The sequence below is a fragment of the Bos indicus x Bos taurus genome, chromosome 1 (assembly GCF_003369695.1).
Source record: "Bos indicus x Bos taurus breed Angus x Brahman F1 hybrid chromosome 1, Bos_hybrid_MaternalHap_v2.0, whole genome shotgun sequence".
NCBI lineage: Eukaryota > Metazoa > Chordata > Mammalia > Artiodactyla > Bovidae > Bos > Bos indicus x Bos taurus.
In genome coordinates, this window is record NC_040076.1 from 156,101,665 (window position 1) to 156,125,297 (window position 23,633).

Below are 23,633 nucleotides of genomic sequence, written 5' to 3' on the forward strand. Positions count from 1 at the left end.
TTGACGCTCCTCCTTCACACCGCCCCCTGTCTTGCAGACGTGTTCAGAGATAAATAAAACAACTTGAGTGTATTAGAAAGCAGATGGTGATGCTTACATTATTGTCCGAAGTACTAGAATCAACATTATTAATATACCTCTTCAAGATCCCAAAGTATTTTTACTCAGAAAAATATTATTTCCTTTGAATAGTCAAAGCAGCTGTAACCAAAATCGTCAACTGCTTTGCCTAAAGTCGTTTACCAAATCCTTTGGGGGACTGACGTGAGCCCATGTGTGACCTACGAGTTCTAACTCCCAGTCTCCTAGGCTTTATCCTCAAGATGAGTGTTCTCGACTGGGTGTGGTTCAGATTGCCAAGGGACGTTTGGCAATGTCTGCAGATATTTGGGGTTGTTATCTCTGGGGGTGGGTGATGTGAGATGCACTAAACATTCCATCCTGTACCCAATGCTCCCCCCACCAGCACAGAATGATGGGGCCCCAAATCTCAACCCTGCCCAGGCTGAGAAACCCTGCCCCAGATAAAGGTTGCTCTTCTCTTTGAGCGTAATTTCAGAGAAATGAAGCCTGTAAATCAAATGACGTCTTTCAAGCGACGTGTCTCTTTTCTCACTGTTTCAAGGGAAAGGGGATTTAATTGGAGCCAATCTATCAATTAAGGACCAAGTAATCAAGACCAACGCGGATGTGAAGGCGCTAACCTACTGTGATCTCCAGTGTATCATCCTCAAAGGACTCTTTGAAGTTCTGGACCTTTACCCAGAATATGCTCACAAATTTGTGGAAGACATTCAGCATGACCTCACATACAACCTTCGAGAAGGTCACGAGAGTGATGTAAGTCTCCCTTCTAATTACTGCTGAGATCCAAACACACAGGGCCTGGAGATCATTTATAACAGCAAAGAACATGTTCTGACCTCACTTCAAAAAATCTCTGAGCAGATAAGGTGGGACTGTTCAGTCACTAATTGAGCAATTAGGTAATTAGCCAGGAGTCAAACCGGGAGCATGTTATCAATATTTTAGAAAAGTAGGATTTATGGAGGAGTTCTCTTAATTTTTTTCTTGTTTATTTTCATTTGCTTATAACCAGGATGAATGTCGGGGGCATATAATATTTAGCTAGAGAGGTGTGATTCCTCTGGAACTTAAGGATTTCCGGATAGGGCGTATGGTTCAGAGTTTGCTACACACGGGTGTATTCCCTACACCACTGGCTTGACGTCGTTTTGCTTAAGACCATCTTTTTATTTGTTAACCATGACTCAAAACAGTCTGTCTTAAAATGAGTAAATAGGTATGAAAGGATTCAAACCAAAGATTGTCACCCTGGAAGCATAATGGGCATTTTATGAAATTATATATTTGCTACATGTTTCAGTTTATACAAACAGCTTTCCTGTCAAAATATGTACCAAACTGTGTCCTGTGATTAAGCTGCTCGTGAACATGACTTCATTAAATGTGTCAGAGAGACAAATGACTTAATAGGAATGATTGTTGGAAGGCAGGCCAGAGTGTGTATGCATATCGCTCTCTATCAGCAGACGCCTTCATCTGCTGCCTTGAGCTCTGCCCCAGAGACTTGCTAGTCTCGATTTTTTTCCTTAAGGGTTTAAGAAGTGAGGCTCTTGTTTTGACTAACCCACATTGTGGGGACATCGTCATCAGCATTCTCCAAACTGTCGGTAAAGAAGGAATCCAAGTTGTTTGACTTCCTCTTGGTTGAGGACATCAAATGACAGACAGAACACGGATGGTGCCCCCTTCTGAAGCTCAGGATTACCAGTTTCGAATGCGTGCATCTCTCCATGGCTGGAGGCAAACGGCAAAGGGAGGTGGAAATATTTATTTCAAAACTTTTTGTGTTAAGGACTCTGTCAGTGTAAAGCGTTTTATTCAGTGCCGAAAGCCTCTGTTGAAGCTAAGTGTCAGGTTTTACAGGACAGAAAACAGATGCAGAATGGTTAAGTAACATGTGTGATCACACACACAGCTCCTCTGGCCATGGAAATTTCCAGGCAAGGATACTGGAGTGGGTTGCCATGGGTTATATGGCAACCCACATATATATATCCTCTTCCAGGGGATCTTCCCGACCCAGAGATTGAACCCACGTCTCCTGCACTGGCAGTCAGGTTCTTTACCGCTAGCAAAGAGAGAGCCAACATGTCCTCAACATGGACAAATGGAAAATATTGGCTCTCAACCCCAAGATTTCATTCAATTACTTTTAAAAAGTCTTACCTTTAATCCATTTTTTAATTCTCCTTTTGTCTTTGCTGAAACATTCATCACAGTGATTTTAAGCCTCCAGTGTCTGAAAGGCCAATGAGACTCTTTTCTTTATCTGTTATTTTGGGGGGGAGGGGTTGTTTTTTTGTTTTTGAGGTCACTTTCCTTCCTCTACTATTTTTCAAACAGATATCATGACTTTGCTTCAATGTAGATGTTGTTTATGAAAAAAGTGAAGTTGCTCAGTCGTGTCCGACTCTTTGCAACCCCATGGACTGTAGCCCGCCAGGCTCCTCCATCCATGGGATTTTCCAGGCAAGAATACGGGAGCGGGTTGCCATTTTCTTCTCCAGGGGATCTTCCTGACCCAGGAATCGAACCCGGGTCTCCCACACTGCAGGCAGACTCTTTACCACCTGAGCCATTCTTGAAAAAAGCGTTCGTATTATTTTCCTTCTAATAGGGTTATGTTTTCCTGGGACAGGCAGAGCACCCAACAAATCGCTTTCACCCTGCCTACAGTTCCTCCTAGGCTTTGTTAGGTTGATCTGCTTCAGTTTTGCCCCGACCCTGGTGGTACAGCTCTCACCCCTAAGACATGTTTCAGAATCTCTGCTAAAATCCCTGGGTGTTGCCCAAAGCTTCTCCTATTTGACATGCCTTTCCTGCAGCCTGAGCCTCCCCGAGCATCACGAGGGAACCAAATCCCCGGGCTCCTTGGAGACTGCCCTGTGCTCCTAAGTGAGGAGCTGGCTGACCCCTGGGGGCCTCCTCCCTGGGATTCACTCCTCAGATCCTGGGAGTTTGGGGACACATGGATTGCTCTTCTCCAGGAAGACTGCTCCTCTCTCTCCTACACTCTGCCACCCCACAGTGAAGCAATAGATTCCCTCAGAAAAACGCTTAGATAAACGTGACCCTCGGGGCTTTCCTGGTGGCTTGGCTGGTAAAGAATCCGCCTGCAATGTGGGAGACCTGGGTTTGATCCCTGGGGTGGGAAGTGCCCCTGGAGAGGGGAAAGGCTCCCCAAAGTGGATTCTGGCCTATATACTGATGGACTTCCATTTTCTCAGGGGTCATAGCCCTTCAAGTCTGACCTGAGTCGGTTGTTCTCCGTTGCTTTTAAACAGTTATTTTCATGTGTTTTGTCCAGCTTTATAATTATTTTTAGTTCAATATTAGCTATTTCACTATGGCTGAAACAAAATCTTATGCTTCTATACAGAGGACCCCTCTGAGCCACATTTTTAAGGGTAAATGGGAACTGGAGCTCTGAAATCTTTATTTTTTATAGTTCCTCATCTTGTATCACTCAGAATTTACATTTACACTATATTCAAGATTCTGGTAGCTCAGTTGGTAAAGAATCCACCTGCAATGCAGGAGACCATCTGCAACACAGGAGACCTGGGTTCTGTCTGTGGGTTGGGAAGCTCCCCTGGAGGAGGGCATGGCAGCCCACTCCAGTGTTCCTGCCTAGGAAATCCATGGAAGAGGAGCCTGGCAGGCTACAGTCCATGGAGTCGCAAAGAGTCCCACATGACTCAGTGACAGCCGAGATCCTGGGTTGCTATGCCTTCTAAAGGCTAGGTAAATTTGGACCATACTTACCAATAATTTTATAATCCTGGGGAGATTAAAAATAGTCTAAAAATAGTCTAATAGACTAAAAATAGTCTTGTGCTATTTTTTTAATTGGGGTATAATTGCTTTTCAATGTTTTATTACTTTCTGCTGTATGTAAACATTTATCCCCTCCCTCTGTCTCTTTCCCACTGATGCATATGTATAGAATCTTGTGCTATTTCTAAGGATACTTTGACTTTGGCGGGGTGTGGGGCTTCTATTCTGACGATTACCTGTGATCATGGCTGCAACTGCTCTGGTGTCAGACCAAGGTGGACCCAGCCCCTCTCCTTAATTTCCACACCCACACGGGCAAAAATACCCAATCACACAGAGTTTCCGGTGGGTTGAATCCTTTGTGAAAGTTTGGTCTAGGGATTCTAGGAGGAACACTTGCATCATGGGAATGCAAACAGTGCAGACATAACTTCGCTCTGTCCTCGCTCTTAAAGCTCCTGTGGCCCGTCTGCCACACCGGTCAGCCCTTCATTTCTGCTTTCCCCTCCTCTCCTGTCTTCATCCTCTGCCTGCATCCCCAGGTTCCCCACTGTGTCTGGTAGGATTTAACTCTCTCTCTGATTGGTTTGTGTCTTTCTAATCTCGCCTTCTGGATGTACCTTCTCTCACAAGTGCTTATAAAGTATCAGGTGACAGAGAGCATTACCAATCTGGATAAAGAGTGGAGTGATCATCAACCCGTTTTGAAATAAAAACAAAGTGTTTTAAGAGATAGTCGAAAGGTATGCATGTCACAGTGAGCTGTGAATCTAGAACTCTGATAAACCGTGTAACTTTAGAATGGCAGCTCATCCAATTAATTAAAATGTATAAAATGTGTTCTGAGTTTGTGAAAAGGCAAGCTAGTACCGACCTCATGATAATTACTCATTTTATGCACTCGGTGTATTTTATATGTTTGCCCTTATTTGTATCTCCTGATGACCCCAATACTGACATAGATTAATTCAGCTGTTTCTGTCTGTGGAGATTATGAGAAATCTGCTTCACAGCTTCTCATGGTAAACCCTGTAAAACTGGTTTTCGCACAGACTCATCGGTTGGTGGTTGTGAAATTTAGTTTGCCTTAACGTTAGAATTTTGAGATAACTAATGACTGAAGAGTATCTAAAATAAGCTTTCCAAAGTTAGTAGTGTTAACACACGGAAGATCAGACATTGACGCGGTCGCATGTAGACACCTTCTGGGTGTGAACGTCACGGACTCTGACCTGCGGGTGTGGCTGTGGAGCAGCAAACACCAGTGCCTGTTTTACCTTACCACGGGTTACTCGATGAAACTCTTTTTTTTTTTTTAATTTTTTTTGGCTGTGCCGCATGGCATACAGGGATCTTAGTTCTCTAACCAGGGATCAAACCCATGCCCCCTGCAGTGGAAGCATGGATTCCTAACCACTGGATTGCCAGGGAGGTCCTGAAATTTCTTGCCATTTTTTTAATTGAAGTATCGGAGAAGGCACTGGCAACCCACTCTAGTACTCTTGCCTGGTAAATCACATGGGCGGAGGAGCCTGGTAGGCTGCAGTCCATGAGGTCGCTAAGAGTCGGACACGACTGAGCTTTTCACTTTCACTTTTCACTTTCATGCATGGGAGAAGGAAATGGCAACCCACTCCAGTGTTCTTGCCTGGAGAATCCCAGGGATGGGGGAGCCTGGTAGGCTGCTGTCTGTGGGGTTGCACAGAGTCGGACACGACTGAAGCGACTTAGCAGCAGCAGTAACTGAATTATAGCTGACTTACAATGTTTCAGACGTACAACAATCCCAGTATAGCTGTGATTCAGTCTCACATATGCACATGTTCTTTTTCGGGCTCTTTTCCAGCGTAGGGCACCATGTGACACTGAGTGTGGCCCCTGGCTCTGCAGCAGGGCCTTGCTGTTGACTGAGTTTACACCTGGTACAGTGTGTTTGTTGATCCCAGACTCCTAACTTAGCCCTCCCCACCTTCCCCTTGGTCGCCCTAGTGTGGTTTCTGTCTCTGTGTGTGTTTCTGTTTTGTAAACACGTTCATTTTCTTAGATTGCACACGTAAGCAATGTCATAGGATAACCTCCAGGTTCATCCATGTTGCTGCGAATGGCGTTACTTTACTCATTTTTGTGGCTGAGTAGTATTCTGTTGTGTATATGCACCACATCTTTTGTATCCATTCCTCTGTTGATGGACATTTGGGTTGCTCCCGAATCTTGGCTGTTGTAAATGGTGCTGCTGTGAATTCTGAGGTGCATGTATCTTTTTGAGTTAGAGTTTCATCTTTTCCAGATCCATGCTGAGGAGGGGGGTTGCTGGATCTTACGGTGACTCTGTTTAGCTTTTAAGGAGACTTCTTTCTCTTCGCTATAGTGGCTGCACCCAGTCACAGCCACACCAGCAGTGTAGGCGGGCTCCCTTTTCTCCACACCCTCTTTACCACTTATTGACTGCAGTTTTTTCATGATGGTCATTCTGATTGCTGTGAGATGACACCTCATTGTAGTTTTGATTTGCATTTCTCTAATAATCAGTGATATTGAGACTCTTTTTGTGTGTGCACTGGCCATCGGTGTGTCTTCTTTGGAGACATGTTTATTTAGGCCTTCTGACCATTTCTTTGACGGGAAGCTTATTACATTTTAAGTGTGTTGGGTACTCCACTTTCTCCCTCAGTTTTCCATTATTTCATATAATCTGATCAGCATAAAAAATAAAGTCTCCTCCTTCAGTCTTTCCCTCTCTCTAGTAACAGGAGAGAGAGTTCCCTAGGATCCTGAGGGTCAGCGGCCTCTGGGTGAAGGTCCTGGCAGTGCCACCTCCATGACAGCACAAGAGGTTACCCCGAAGTTTAGAGAAGATTCCTGAACAGAGACAAGGGAGCCTGGAGGAGCAGCCACTTTCAGCAGTTCTCCTCCAATTTTGACATCTTCGATGCTACGTGGGTGGTTTATGGTGGGTTGATTCATCACAACACTCCAAGTCCCTGAGCAACACACTCTCTACACACCAAGCCCCAGGCATCAACGGGGTAGCTACAAAACCGCACACCCCATAATCCTGACTCCTGAGTGAAACAAGCACATGTATAGACACAATTAATGGAAAGCTTCCCAGAGTGGTCACACGCATTAGATAACACCTGTATGTTAAACATAATTAAATGTAAAGTTTCGTACTAACGAAGAGTCAACTCGCTCTCACCCCCTGTAGGCGGTGTATAGAGGGGAGTTACACGCTGAGACGTTTCTCCCTGACCATGACCAAAGAAAAGTGATGTAATGGTTCTCCCTGCATCTATTCTTTTTCTTTAAATTGACTTATAATTAACAAACAATATTAAATTAAGATGTGCAACATAGTGATTCAATATTTTTAGACCTTATGAAATGATCACTACAGTACACCATCCAGCACCGTACAAAGCTGTTACAATATTATTGGCTGTAGGTCCGTAAGTATAATGATATATCCCTGCAACTTATTGATTTTGGGGCCAGAAGTTTGGTTTTGTTTTTTATTTTTCACGTAGCCAGAAGTGTTTCCCTCTCAGCCCCTCTCACCTACTTTACTCCCCACCCAAACCCTCTCCCCTCTGGCAACCACCGGTGTGTTTCTGTTTTATTCCGTTTTGTTTTTTTTGTATTGTCGTTTAGGTTCTACCTGTAAGACTCAAACGGAGCGTGTTTTCCTGCCTGACTTATTTCACATAGCGAAATACTCTGCAGGTTCACCGTGCTGCGCAAGTGCTAGGCTTTTACCATTTTTCTGGCTGAGTACGCTCCACCGCGCAGCCCGCCACGCCTTCTTCATCCGTTCAGATGTCGGTGGACGCCGAGGCGGCTTCCGTGTCTTGGTTGTAGTAAGCAGCGCTGCAGTGATTACAGGGCTGCATGTATCTTTCCATACCGGTGTTTTCATCTTCTTCAGATAAATACTCAGAATTGTTGGATCATGCACAACTGAGCCACACACGTATTTCTATTCTACGTGTTTTGAGGAGCTTCCACACCGTTTTCTTTAGCGGCCGTATTTACATTTGATTTCCGCCAGCAGCACCGAGGGCTCCTCTCCGCCACAGCCTCGCCAACACCTGCCGTTTGTTGTCTCCTTTAATGACAGGCATTCTTAGAGGCGTGGGCTGGCGGCTCATTACCCCAGTGAGTTACTTGAGCACCTTCTCAGGTGCCTGTTGGCCTTCTGCGCGTCTTCTGTGGAGAGCTACTTTACGCCTTCTGCCCATTTCTTAATTGGGGTGTTTGGGGGCTGATACTGAGTTATGTGAATTTGTCCTATATTTTGTATCAACCCTTTCTTGGATATGGAATTTACAAACGCCTTCTCCCGCTCAGTGGTTGTCTCTTGGTTTTGCTGACGGTCTCCCCCGACGTGAGAGCCTCTTAGTACAGCCCGGTCCGTTTGTTTCCTTTCGCTTTCGTTTCCTTTGCCTGAGGAGACACACCCAAAAACACACTGCTAAGATCAGTGCCAAAGAAGCTCCCGCCTGTTTCCTTCCAGGAGTTCCAGGTCCTGCATTTAGATCTTTGGTCCGTTTTTGTGCAAGGTATAAAAAATGATCCGATTTCATTCTTTTGCATGTAGCTGTCCACTTTGCCCAATACCATTTTTTGAAGAGACCTTTTCCCTGTTGAATAATCCTCCTCCTTTGTCATAGATTAATTGACCATGTGAATGAGGGCTGACCTCTGGCTCTCCACTCTGCTCCACTGAGCTTTATGTCTGCTTCTGGGCCAGGACCGTGCTCTTTGAGTACTAGGTCTCTAGCATAATTTCAGGTCTGGGAGCATGATTATCTTCAGCTTTGTTCCTCTTTCTCAAAATTGCTTTGGTTGTTTGAGACTTTTTGTGGTTCCAAAAAAATTTTAGGATGTTTTTGTTCCAGTTTTGTGGGAAATGTCACTGATACTCTGATAGGGATCGCACTGAATCTGCAGGTTGCTTTACGCAGTGTGACATTTTAATGATATCGATTCTTCCCGTCCACGTTGTTGCTGTTGTTTAGTTGCTAAGTCGTGTCTGACTGCTTTGCAACCCCGTGGCCTGCAGCCCACCAGGCTCCTCCGTCAGAGATCTTCCAGACACGAATACTGGGGTGGGTTGCCATTTCCTTCTCCAGGGGAACTTCCGAACCCAGGGATCGAGCCTGCATCTCCGCACTGGTAGGTGGATTCTTTACCACTGAGCTGCCAGGGAAGCCTCCATTAATCCTTGAGCACAATATAATTTTCCACTTGTTCATGTCATCTTTCTTTCCTCAATGTCTTGCAGTTTTCAGAACACAAGTCTTTTACCTCCTTGGTTAAATTTATCCCTAAGTGTTTTGCTCTCTTTGTTGCAGGTATATGGGATTGTTTTCTTTATTTCTCTTTCTGATAGTTTGTTATTAGTGTATAGAAATGCAATAGATTTCTGTATATTAATTTTGTATCTTGGTACTTTACTTATTTATCAGTTCTAACAGCTTTTGGGGGGGACAGTTCTATATATAGTACATGCTACCTAGAAATGGTGACAGTTATACCTCTTCTTTAATTTGGATGACTTTTTTTTTCCTTATCTGATTGCCATAGCTAAGACTTCCAATACTATGTTAAATAAAACAGATGAGAGTGGGCGTTCTTGTTTTGTTCTCTAGTTTAGAAGGAAACCTTTCAGCTTTTCACCAGAGTATGGTGTAAGCTGTGGGTTTGTCATACATCGACTTTATGATGTTGAGGGTGCATGTATGCTAAGTCGCTTCCGTTGTGTGACTCTTTGCGACCCCATGGACTGTAGCCCACCAGGCGCCTCTGTCCATGCAATTCTCCAGGCAAGAATACTGGAGTGGGGTGCCCTGCCCTCCTCCAGGGGTTCTTCCCAATCCAGGGATGGAACTCATATTTCTTACATCTCCTACATTGGCAGGTGGGTTCTTTCCCACTAGCGCCACCTGGGAAGCTCACATTCCCTATGTGTCTATTTTTGTAGAGTTTTTATCTTAAATGCATGTAGAATTTTTTCTGTATCTTGAAGAAGTGGTGTTGTGCGATGCAGGAGCATCCCTGTGAAGACTCCTGCCCTTGTGCTTATCTCTACTCTTAAACCCTTACCAGTCTCTTTCCTCAAGTCTGTGGGAGAAACCTTTTCAAAATATAAATTGGATCATGTCATTCAGTTGCTTAAAGTATTTCAGTGGGCCCTCACAAACTGTTAGTAAAATCCAGACTTCTTCCCATGACTTTCAAGAGTCTCTGCCTTCCAACTCCTGCCTGTCTTTCAAACTTGTCTCATGCATCTGATGTCCTCTTGTGTCCAGCATTACATCTGGTACCTTTTACAACTTTTACTTGTTTTATACCTGGGGGTGCTGGGTCTGTTGCTGTGCGGGGCACGCTCTCGTGGCCGCTTCTCTTGTTGCAAAGCACAGACTCTAGGGCACGCGGGCACGGGGCCCTGGGGCACAGGCTCAGTAGTTGCCGTGATACAGGCTCAGTGGCTCCGAGGTGCATGGGATCTTCCCGGATCAGGGATCAAAGCCGTGCCTCCTGCCTTGGCAGGTGGACTCCTTACCACTGAGCCACCAGGGAAGCCCTGCGTCCGATGTCATCTAGCGTCCAGCATCGCACTCCAACAAACTGGCTTGCTTTCTTTCCTCACGTGCACCGGGTTTCCGGTGCCCCTCATGCCTCAGGGCCTTTGCGCGACTGCCGTTTCTTTATGCGCTCTCGCTGCTCCGGCCTGAGACCGTCTGCCCTGCAGCTGGCCTCTCCCAGTTATCCTGCCACCTCACCTTATTTATCTTTTTCAGAGCCTTTAACAAGATCTGTTAATTGATATGTATACTTTCTTGTTCATTGTCAGTTTCTCCTGCCAGAATGTCTGTGAAGGCTTTGTCTTGTTCCATGTATATCTTCAGTGCCTAAGTCAGAGCATAATTCAGAATCAACATTTAATATCTATTTAATACCTGAATGAGTAATTGTCAGAAATTTAGTTTAAAACCTGGAGCCTATGTGAAATGAATTGTTAAAATGAATAAATTCCTGAAGACAGCAGCCTATATAGCCAGTAAATGAAGATGTGGAAATTTAGAATTACGTATCTTAGAAGTGACAAAAACCAAAGACAGTACTAGTAGTAGGATTTGAAAGAACTGCTAAATTGCAAAACAGATTTTTTTCACTTCCCCTAAGTTCAAGACAAGAGGTTTTCAAAAGGCGTAGAAAAATAATAGGAAAAAAAAAATGATAGGGGAAAAAAAAACCTCTTGCTGCATAGGTAATGTAATTCCTCCAGGTGGTTTGGTATGCTGGGTTGTGTTAAGATGAAAAAAAATATATCTGTCTTCAAATCTAAGCTAACACACATATTTTCTGTAGAAACGGATTAACTATGACAGCACTAATGCTCTTAAACGTAAAATCATTCTCAACTGTTATTCGCCTCACTTTTATTGCCCAGAGATGAGGCCACTAATTTTTTGGATGAGACGAACATGTGGAAAACTCCAGAGTCTAGCAGAGCATCTTGTCTATGGTTATAAAATATTTGATCAGAATGTAATACACATCTGTTGCCCTTAGTGGTAAACTGAGGCATAAGGTCTGTAATATATATGATGGTCAAGCATTCCTCATATTTCTTAATCAGAATTAGCCTCAATGACGCCAGAATATGAATTTATATTTCTATTTGGGTATGGACCCCATGTCTTTAATATGCAAAGGTGAATCTTTGAGCTTTATGTTTTCAGAAGGCAGCCCTATCTCAGATGCTAATATCCTTGGGAAAAGCCTCTAACTCCTGGGCACTGAGCTGTGCCCACTGGACCTTCGGCAGTAGGCGGTCTCTTCTATAATTAAGCTGTACTCTGTCCATGAGGTGCAACTCCTTGCTTTTCCCTTAGATAAAAGAGAAGCCTGAATGTGTCTTTCGAGTGAAGTCTGTGATTTGCCAGTATCTCTGGCTTCCTGTATTATAATTTATTTCAAGATTAAACTGAGAAGAGAGTTATTTCCAAAGGAGGGACTTGGTTTAAATTTAGTCCCCATTTCAGTCTGAAATAAGATGGGGCTGCTTGGAAGCAATTTTCTTGAAGATGATTTACTGAATAGTAATAATTGTAAAAGTCGTATCTGACAGCCCAGATGCGTAGCTCTCCAGAGTAGCCTGTGTGCAGGTGGACTGCATGCGCAGTCTCACATAACACGAGGACAGAATTGATTCCACACCTTTCTGAGATCGTTGTTCTTAGAAAGCTGCACGGTGAAGGACTCACATGGCATTTTACCATGTCAGCTTTTCTCGTCACCCCAGGCTGAACAAGAATCTTGCCGGTTGTGTATTTTAAAAAACCCTCCTTAAAGGAGCAAAACCCTTCCTGGAAGCGTCTTGCGGTGAACTGTGTACCCGCCCTACATTTTTATGATGCTTGCAACAGCGTCAGATATGCTGGGGAAAGCTCAGCACATAATGGTCTAGAAATTTTACATGCGTCCTGTGTATATTTTACTTTCTAAAACACACAAATGTTTTCCAGTGAATTCAGAAGGTGCGGCAAACTCGTATTTAGTTGCATTGAGCAACATTAGCTGTAGGCAACAAATTCTGATAAATTCTCTTTTCATTTTTATTCTGTTAAAAGTATTTTCTAATTTTCCTTATTATGGCTTCTTAGATATACGATCGTCATTTAAAAGTGGAAATTTAATTTCCAAATCATGCAGTATGGGGCTTTTTAAGTGTCTTTGATATTAATTTCTCATTTAAATGCTTTCTTCTTCACAATCACCCTCCATGTTTTCTCAGTCTTTTAACTTAATTGAGACTGTCAATGGCTAAGTCTAAGATCTCTTTTGGTAAGGAGACTGTACTTCAAAATACGTGGGTTATTTTGAATTATTTTTTGATGTTGATTTCTAACGTAATTCCACGGTGGTAAGAGAACAGACTCTGTACCATTTCAATATTTGGACCATGAAGTTTTTGCACCTTGTTTTATGTCCCTGGATATGTTCCTGTAGCTCCTGGTTTATAGTCTATGGGAATGTGAATAGAATTTGTACCCTGCTATTGTGTGAAAATTGTACAAATCTTAACCCTGTGAATCGGTTCATGGTGCTTTTCAGGCCTACCACATCCTTCTACTTTTCTGTTTATTCATTCTATTCGTTTTTGAAACTTTGATATTGAAACGCTAACTAAAAATCTTAATTTGTCTACTTAAAAAATAACTGTAATATATAGTGGAACTATATGTAACTTTGTTCTTGTTTTCCAAGTCTCCTATAAATGTGTTTTCATACTTCCGTAATGTCCAGAAGAGAAAAAGAAGACGTGGCAAGCACAGCGCCCTGAAGGGAGGGCCGATGTTTCAGTCCGAGTCCTCGGGGCCTGGCACCGCCGCCTGGCTCGTGGCACTGAGTAAATGCAGCTGCTGCTGAATTTCTTACATGTGGCAGCCCACCCTGTTTGCTCGGGCTGCAGCAAGGTCACTCCAGTGTCCTCTCCTCTTCTTAGTGGTTGCTGTGCTAACAGCTTCATGCCCTCCTCCATGGTCAGTCTTGTATCTGTAGCACCCAACAGTTTTTGGCCCAATCATTCACAATATTTTCTTTTATACTAAAAATGCACAATAGGAATAAAAAGTTGATCTTAAGGAGGACTGGACTCCCCAGAACTCTAGGTTTACACTCCCCTCTAGCCCTGAAGCTCTGTTTCTTCTGCTTGGGCTCTAGCCTCAGAGAGATGAAGGCTTTATAACCTGCAAAATCTGTAAAGCAAAAGAAAGAGGTTAGCATCAGTTCAGTCAGTTCAGTCGCTAGTTGTATCCAACTCTTTGCAACCCCATGGACTGCAGCATGCCAGGCTTCCCTGTCCATCACCAACTCCTGGAACTTACTCAAATTCTTGTCCATCGAGTTGGTGATGCCATCCAACCATCTCATCCTCTGTCATCCCCTTCTCCTCCTGCCTTCAACCTTTCCCAGCATCAGGGTATTTTCCAATGAGTCAGCTCTTCACATCAGGTGGCCAAAGTATTGGAGTTTCAGTTTTACCATCAGTCCTTCCAACGAATATTTAGGACTGATTTCCTTTAGTATTCACTGGTTGGATCTGCTTGCAGTCCAAGGGACTCTCAAGAGTCTTCTCCAACACCACAGTTCAAAAGCATCAATTCTTCGGGGCTCAGCTTTCTTTACAGTCCAACTCTCACATCCATACATGACCACAGGAAAAACCATAGCTTTGACTAGATGGATCTTTGTCGGCAAAGTAATGTCTCTGCTTTTTAGTACGCTGTCAAGATTGGTCATAACTTTTCTTCCAAGGAGCAAGCGCGTCTTTTAATTTCATGGCTGCAATCACCATCTGCAGTGACTTTGGAGACCCCCAAAATAAAGTCTGTCACTGTTTCCACTGTTTCCCCATCTATTTGCCATGAAGTTATGGGATACCATGATCTTAGTTTTCTGAATGTTGAGTTTTAGGCCACCTTTTTCACTCTCCTCTTTCACTTTCATTAAGAGGCTCTTTAGTTCTTCTTTGCTTTCTGCCATAAGGGTGGTGTCATCTGCATATCTGAGGTTATTGATATTTCTCCCAGCAATCTCGATTCCAGCTTGTGCTTCATTCAGCCCAGTGTTTCTCATGATGTACTCTGCATAGAAGTTAAATAAGCAGGATGACAATACACAGCCTTGACGTACTCCTTTCCCAAATTGGAACCCGTCTGCTGTTCCACGTCCAGGTCTAACTGTTGCCTCTTGACCTGCGTACAGATTTCTCAGGAGGCAGGTCAGGCTGTCTGGTATTCTTATCTCCTGAAGAATTTTCCACAGTGTTGTGATCCACACAGTCAAAGGCTTTGGCATAGTCAATAAAGAAGACATAGATGTTTTTCTGGAATTCTCTCACTTTTTCGATGATCCAGCGGATGTTGGCAATTTGATCTCTGGTTCCTCTGCCTTTTCTAAAACCAATTTGAACATCTGGAAGTTCACGGTTCAAGTACTGTTGAAGCCTGGCTTGGAGAATTTTGAGCATTATGTTGCTAGACTGTGAGATGAGTGCAACTGTGTGGTAGTTTGAGCATTCTTTGGCATTGCCTTTCTTTGGGACTGGAATGAAAACTGACTTTTTCCAGTCCTGTGGCCACTGCTGAGTTTCCAAATTTGCTGACATATTGAGTGCAACACTTTCACAGCATCATCTTTTAGGATTTGAAATAGCTCAACTGAAATTCCATCACCTCCACTAACTTTGTTTGTAGTGATGCTTCCTAAGGCCCACTTGACTTCACATTCCAGGATGTCTGGCTCTAGGTCAGTGATCACACCATCATGGTTGTCTGGGTCATGAAGATCTTTTTTGTACAGTTCTTCTGTGTATTCTTACCACCTCTTCTTAATATCTTCTGCTTCTGTAAAGTCCATACCATTTCTGTCCTTGATTGTGCCCATCTTTGCATGAAATGTTCCCTTGGTATCTCTAATTTTCTTGACGAGATCTCTAGTCTTTCCCGTTCTATTATTTTCCTCTATTACTTTGCATTGACCACTGAGGAAGGCTTTCTTATCTCTCCTTGCTATTCTTTGGAACTCTGAATTTAAATGGGTATATGTTCCCTTTTCTCCTTTGCCTTTAGCTTCTCTTTTTTTCACAGCTAATTGTCAGGCCTCCTCAGACAACCATTTTGCATTTCTTTTTCTTGGGGATGGTCTTGATCACTGCCTCTTGTACAATGTCATGAACCTCCATCCATAGTTCTTCAGGTACTCTGTCTATTTAAGAAAGTTAGCATCACACCTTCTTAAACTACAGACTAGTTTTTTTTTTTTTTTTATTGTAGGACAGAGTTAGTATGGAGTGTTGGCAAATGGGCTGTCCTGAGAAACTTGGTAAATTAGGGGGCAATTTAGAATGAGGACATCTACCGTAGGCAATAGAAATCCAACTCAGTCATAAACACCCATGTAACTTAGCCCCAGAACCAAGAAACAGAATATGTCCATTCCCCTAGAAATTTCCATCAGCCTCCCCACCACTGCTATCTGATTTCCATCAACATAGATTAGTTTTGCCATTATTCTGGTGTCAGGAAGATGAAACCGTTCAGTATGCACACTTTTGAATGTGGCTTCTGTCGCTTAACCTAATGTTTCTGAGATACCTGCACGGTGTTGAGTATACCAGTTCTTTTTCATTGCTAAATATTCCATTACATCAGTATATGATTTGAAAACCTATTCTCTTGTTGATGGATTTGGGATTGGTCCCAGTTTGGGATTGTTACGAGTAAGGCTGCTTTAAACATTCTTATCTATGACCTTCTGTGGACATATCCTTTCCTTTTTTCTTGGGTTAATATCTAGGAGTGAAACTGCTGGATCCTAGGGAAGTAATTCATCAAGCTGTTCACTTAAGATGTGTGCATTTTGGTGTATGTTAATTATTTCTTTAAAACTGACTGCACATGCAATACTCAGAAATGCAGTTTTAAAAGCAAACTAAATTGCTGTTGGTTTAGTTAACTTGTTTAAATAAGGCACTAAATGAACAGCAATTTGATTTTTCATTTCAATAAAGTTTGTAAATCAGTGGCAAAAAAAATAATAAAGTGATCTGAGTTTCTGAAAAGTGAAACCAGTGTGAAAAACAACCTAAACTATAGAAAGCAAACAGACCAGCAAGACAACAGAAGTCAAGTTCTGTGGCCTGAATGTGATGTCCCCCCAAAATCCATATGCTGAAACCTAACCCTCAGTGTGATGGTGTTAGGAGGTGGCGGCCTTGGGGTGATTGAATCCTGAGGATGGAGCCCTCCTGAATGGGATTCGTGCCCTTATGAAACAGACCCTGAGAACTGTCCCACTGCTCTGGCACATGAGGACCTGGTGAGGGACACCCTGTGTGAATCTGGAAGTGGGCACTGCCAGATACGGAGTCTTCCAGCCCAGCCTCCACAACTGTGAGAAATGAATTTCCATTGATTTTGACTAAAGAAAAAAAAACAAAACCCAAAATTCCAACTCAAGGAAAGCACTAAAGTCAGATTTATTGTAAGAATTATAGTTTTCTGACAGAATCAAATAAAATACACCAGGCTTACTGTCACTCTGTCTCCTCTGTAAAAGAAGAAATGTAAAAGGGGAAATTTCTGGAGAAGTAAATGGCAGCCCTCTCCAGTATTCTTGCCTGGAAAACCTTGCCTGGTAGGCTTCTCTGTCCACAGGGTCACAAAGAATCGGACACGACCGAGCGACCTCACTTTCACTGTAACATGTACACCTAGGTGTCGGGATTCTTATAACCAGGCTCTCAGACTCCATTTCTTATTCTATTTCCTCTCCATCTCTTCCTCTTCTCTTTCTCTCCGTCCTTCTTTCCTTCATGGTATTTGCCATCTTTCTTTCCTCCTCCAAATGGCAGTAAGTGGTGACAATAACTGCTTCTCAATTCGAGGGGGCAAGAAATTAAGCTAGACTCTTAGTTGATTCCAAATTCCTGGGGAAAGATGGAGTGACTCAGCTCACGTCAAGTGCCCACTCAGGTTTTATCAGTGTGTGTGTGTGCATGCACGTGTGTGTGTGTGTATGTGGTAAGGGGAGGGGTCGTCAAGGATACAGAGAGATCGCACTGTGGTAGAACCACAGTGGTTTCCATGACAACCCCGTGGGCTGAAGAGTTGAAATAAGAGACAAGATCCAGAAAAGGGGAGGGGGGTGGTCAGAGGCAGTTAGACAAATGAACCAACTGTGGGTCATTATGTCACTGTGTGGGTTGTACAATCATATCTCAGCAACATTTTCTTAGAAACCGAATTCCATTTAAATATGTATTAAAGAGAAAAGCACATAACATAGAGAACACGGGAAAAGCTTTACACCTCTCTGAATGGGCTCCTGCTTCATCTCCTCTGGATTCTCTCCTGTGTAGCCTTTTGTCAATCAAATGGCGTGAGACATACCCTGGAAAGAGCTCAGCCACGTTTCAGTGGCATCTGGGGATTTCAGCTTGTGTTTGCGAGTTGAACAGTGAGCGGTTAGATTTTTAAGCTCCTTGTGGGGAGATGGGGGTTAGCTGAGTTGGGGAAGTCAGAGGATGAAAAGGCCACCTGCCACCCCATAAACAAGACCAAGAAAAACCAGGTCTTTCATTCTCTACCTCCCTGGTTACTTCCACCCCGCAGGGAACAGCAGATGTTCAGCCTGAAATAAAAGGAATCAGATCTGCAAGTGTACACACACGCACACCCACACCAGCAGAACTCAACTTGCTTGCAGTCCTTTGAGAAAGAAAAACTATCGAGGCTCCCTCCACCAGGAGTTCTCAATTCTGCCCTACTAGGAAGGACTCAGGTCTCCATTCCACACTGCATTCTCAGGGCCTGTTTAAGTCTTCCGAGTCCAGAGCTTGCATCCTTCCATCTGCATATCCCTGATCTGTAGACTGGGGATAACAGAGGCCTGCCCTCCTGACAAAGGCTCCGTGAACTGAAGATTATGCTGATCCTGCTGATGGATGGTATCATGGCTCTGATGAACCAAATTGTATGCGAAGCACTTTATGGACATTAGCATTTTTATCCCCACAGCAATCATGGAGATAGGTTGTTAAGTTCGTATACTAGACACGAAGGCTAATTAAGGATAAGATCATAGCTCAGATGGTAAAGAATCCACCTGCAAAGCATGAGCTAAGCTAAGCTAAGTCACTTCAGTCGTGTCCGACTCTGTGCGACCCCATAGACGGCAGCCCACCAGGCTTCCCTGTCCCTGGGATTCTCCAGGCAAGAACACTGGAGTGGGTTGCCATTTCCTTCTTCAATGCACGAAAGTGAAAAGTGAAAGTGAAGTCGCTCAGTCGTGTCTGACTGTAGTGACCCCATGGACTGCAGCCTACCAGGCTCCTCCGTCCATGGGATTTTCCAGGCAAAAGTACTGGAGTTGGGTGCCATTGCCTCCTCCTGCAAAGCAAGAGACCCCAGTTCAGTTCCTGGATTGGGAAGATCCCCTGGAGAAGGGATAGGCTACCCACTCTAGTATTCTTGGGCTTCTCTTGCAGCTCAGCCGGTAAAGAATCTGCCTTCAGTGCAGGAGACGTGGGTTCGATCCCTGGGTTGGAACAATCCCCTGGAGAAGGGAAAGGCTACTCACTCCAGTATTCTGGCCTGGAGAATTCCATGGGCTCCTCAGCAAGTACCCAAGGAAATCAAGAACTACATTTTCAGTCCCAAACCACCTGACTCCAAAATCCAACTGAAACTTAGCGTCGGTTTATCCAGCAAAGCAAAGTTAGAAATTCCTGCCCTGTTCTCAGTTCTCTGAGCCCTGAGCTCCAGCTGTACTGTAGCTAATGGCGCATTGACAGGAAAGAGGTTTCCATGGGAGATGAGCTTCGCATGCCAAAATATAAGTAAAAACTGAATCACAGAACTTTCTGACAATTCATCAAGCAGTAATGCTTTTGATTTGTGCACTTTTTTCTGTAGGTTATACTTTAATGAGGGTTTTTGAAAAATGAATCATAAGAATTCAACAAAGTTGTAAGTAGAGAGCTCAATTGTATACATATAACTTCCTTGAGAGCAATAACTTCATTTTATTCATCTTTGAATCCTTTTCCTCGTGAAATTGCTGGCACAAAGTACGTGCTTGATGAATACTTATTGGAATTTGATTCATTCCTTTGTATATAGACACGTTTCCATATCCACAAAATAATAGAATTTTAGAACGGGAAGGCACCTAGCGTACCGGCTGATGAAACTCAGTTTTTCTTTAGATTACAAGTGGCTTAAAGAGGAAGGGCTCAAAAAATTTACTCACAGAACTAAATTCCTATCTTATAGACCAAAGAGTGTTAGAATATGCCCTTTGCACAAATAAGTTCCCTCTGGGGTAAATCTCCCATCAACCACATAAAAGCATGTGTTTCAAATGTGCTTCAAAAGATTCCATCCAGTGATCACACTGCATCTGATCCGGTTTTAACTTCTCTTGTCAACTGAAATTTATTTAGCAGTGCAGCTTCTGACGGCAGGGCTTCCCGGGTGGCACCAGTGGTAAAGACCGTGCCTGCCGGTGCAGGGGGTAAGAGACAGGAGTTTGGTCCCTGGGTCAGGAAGACCCCCTGCAGGAGGCCATGGCAACCCACTCCAGTACGCTTGCCTGGAGAATCCCATGGACAGAGGAGCCTGGAGGGCTACAATCGTGGGGTTGCAAAGAGTCGGACACAACTGACATGGCTTAGCACACACGCACACCACTGACAGAAGGATACTAGTGTTTATTAAATACGTATTTGTGAGCAGGGCAATTTGTTCACAGTATCTCATTTAATTTAACTTGCCATCTTTGCATCACCCCTGAGAGTCTGGATTCTGTTTCTGCTTTGCAGGTGAAGGAGCTGGGTGTCCAGGTAGCACACCGCCTGAGATTACAAAATCAATGAGGGAATCAAGCAGGGTAAAATTGAGTCGGACTCTGGTTTTCAGAATCCCAGACTAGGACATTTGTCCACCAAAGCACTCTGCCACAAATCAGAACATAATTCTCCTAAAAGGAGCCGTTGTACTTCAGGCATTCTGAAGCTATCCTGAAGTTCCTGTATGTTACAGCAGAAGCTATCCTCAAGTTCCAGAATAACTGTCACTTTAATCTTCTTAACCCTAATGCTATTACTTGTCATGTCTCATCAAAAACTCAATGTACCTTAGTATTTCAGGAAGGACATGTCATTAACAAGAACACAAGAAAGACAACAGAACTACTGTAGTCTGGCCATTTGACTTGGGCTCTCCCCTGATGTTTGTGCTTTGAATTGCTCATGAATCCATCCATTTATTAAATAACCCTGTGGTCACAGCCGAGCTCTGGGAGAATTTCTTCCCATTCAAATATATGCATTTCAGTCTGCAGTACACGTTATTGTTCTTTATTCTTCACTTGCTCCGTGTTTGAGAGTAAACTTGTAAAATCCTTATTCCATCATCAATTCAAATATACAAAATAGTACTCCAGTTTCTTTCCAGACTCAGTTTCATCCTTGTAAGTTGGAAGCCTTTTTATTAACTGAAATAAAAATCTCTTTGGTGTGCAAATATTATCACATTTGTCAACAGATAGCACATTCTCAGTGTCTCCTGCATGTACGCACAGACTTGCACACATCCGTATAGTTTAGCAGAGGGACTGAGAGAGGAGGTTAAAGAAGCAATATCTTAAATATTTGAATTTGTTTATGATTATTTTATTAATTTTTGTTGGAGTATAATTCCTTTACAATATTGTATTAGTTTCTGCTGTACAGCAAAGTGGATCAGTTATATGTTTACATATATCCCCTGAAATTTATTCACATTTCTCCATCAGTCAGCAAATACCTTTCCTGTGGATATGTTAGGACTTCTTAAAAACATAATTTTACTCTGGTTTTGTTGTTCAAGAATTTGGCCTCGTAGGACTTGTTAGAATAACCCTGAATGTTTTATTGTGGTAAATGTTTCACTGTTTGGGCTATGCTGGTCTGTTCATGTTGCAAAGTTCATCCTTGAGCAGGTGTGACGTATCTTCACACTAATCCCATAAATGCATTCCTCTCATCCCAAACCTAGAGTCAAGTGTTAGGGCTTGGAGTCAGTGGGTGGTCTGGTTAAAGCTGTTGTAAATTAGCTAAGTTAGTGGAAATTAAACTAAGATTAAAAACAAGTTACAGAATCCCAAGGTAAACATCTTTACAGTGCTTTTCCCCTGAAGTCCCCTAAAAGGATGAGGACAGCAGAGAGGAAGGCATATGGCAGACACAGCCTGCTTCCACCACGGCGCAGAATGCGCTCGGCAGGAAGGGCTGGCAGACTCCAGTTTCACTAGATTCGGGGCTTCCACAGGCTCCCTGTTTAAACCCAGAAATCTGCAACACCAGAAGAGCAGCAGCTTTGACTAGTTAACCGTAGCCAAAGAGTCAGAAATATGAAGCAAGCAAGATGCCAAGTTAGGGGGGAAAATGGAAAGATCTTCAAATTATGAATTGAACAGCCAGCAGGCACTAATAATGACAACTCGAGGAGGGTGGAGGGGCCCAAGGAGAAGCATTTCTGTCAAATGAATTGGGACTTAAAGGATTTGGTTTTCATGTCATTGAGGAAAATGATTAAGGAAAATTCCAAGGTGAACATCTGCAAGATGCTAAGCTTTTAGTGATGTGGTAATCCCACTTATATTTTCCACCCTGAAGATTAAGCAGAGCATATGGTGACCGATCTGTGTCCCTGCATTCTGCCAGCTTTCAGAAATAGCCCCAAATCTGACTAGTGCTAACGAAGCATATTTATATTCTAGGATATACAGTTTACATTTTTTCTTTGAGGTTATTAGTCACCCATTATTTTCTTTATGGTACAAAACATTAGCCTCATATATGGGAAAATACCCAAAATGCCAGACAGGCTTCTGTGAAAAAGAGCAGTGGATGGTAGATCAGAGTCAGCACCCCCATGAGTCACGCGCCCAGAAGTAGGTGCTGTCCTCCAGTGCTCCTCCGGCGCTTCACCTGGATACTCTCAAGAAATTGCATCAGTTCAGTCAGGCTAAAGGCTGTAACAAAAAGCTCCACGTCTCTGTGGTCTGATACGGTCCATAAAATAAGACATATGAGGCATGTTTCGTTCATATCATAAGGTACAGGCGGTAGGCAGACGGTGGCTTCACACAGGCTGACTTGGGGGCCCAGGCTTCCTCTTCCTCCACCAGCCGTGAGGCCTCACCATCCTCTGGAGCTCACAGTCCTCCACTGGAGGCTTGGCACCTCACCCACCAATCCGTTGAGACCAAGAGAATGTGGAGGCTTTCTCTGCACCACTCAGGGGCCAGATCTAGAAACAGCCTAGATCTCTGCTCCCCTGCCCCGGCACAGCCAGTCAGACGAGTGGGCCCAAGTGCCAGCAGTCTGGGACCCTCATCAAGCTGTGCGCCCGAGGACACAGCTGGTGAGCGACCCACGCATCTGAGCCTCAGGACCTTCTACCGCTATTTCCCTGCTATTTTTAAACTCCAGTTTAAGAAAGCTTTCAAACACTGAGAAAGGGTTGCAGCCAAACTAATTTTTGCTTCAGTTCTCTGTTTGCTTTATTTTACTACAGTGCTTTTATTGTGCCTTTATTTTTTTTTCTAATTTTATTTTATTTTTAAACTTTACATAATTGTATTAGTTTTGCCAAATATCAAAATGAATCCGCCACAGGTATACATGTGTTCCCCATCCCGAACCCTCTTCCCTCCTCCCTCCCCATACCATCCCTCTGGGCCGTCCCAGTGCACCAGCCCCAAGCATCCAGCATCGTGCATCGAACCTGGACTGGCAACTCGTTTCCTACATGATATTTTACATGTTTCAATGCCACTCTCCCAAATCTTCCCACCCTCTCCCTCTCCCACAGAGTCCATAAGACTGTTCTATACATCAGTGTCTCTTTTGCTGTCTCATACACCGGGTTATTGTGCCTTTAAATCAGAATTTGTTCTTAGAAAAGACGGAATTGGCACACGTGGCATTGCTTAGTATTTGAGGAAGATATGAGGAGTGGAAAGGGAAGTCAGCTTTCTGGTATGTGAGTGTCTGTCATTCTAAGGAAGCCTGGCCTGTAAGAATATGAATCTACCAAGCCCATTGATAAGTTGAAGGGTATTCGTAACTGTTGACTGAAAAAAAAAATGCACAGTGTGAGAGCTGTGACTTAACTCTTATTTGGGGGAAAATGAGGACTATAGCCTGG

General features: G+C 43.5%; 1 protein-coding gene across 1 annotated transcript in view; it reads left to right on the forward strand.

Moving 5' to 3' along the window:
* The window catches only part of KCNH8 (potassium voltage-gated channel subfamily H member 8), a 501,290-nt gene that overhangs the window by 411,613 nt on the left and 66,044 nt on the right, over positions 1–23,633 (forward strand). The window contains exon 11 of the mRNA XM_027549713.1: positions 626–840. Within this exon, the coding sequence (XP_027405514.1) occupies positions 626–840 (215 nt within the window). The remainder of the gene's footprint in view (positions 1–625; positions 841–23,633) is intronic.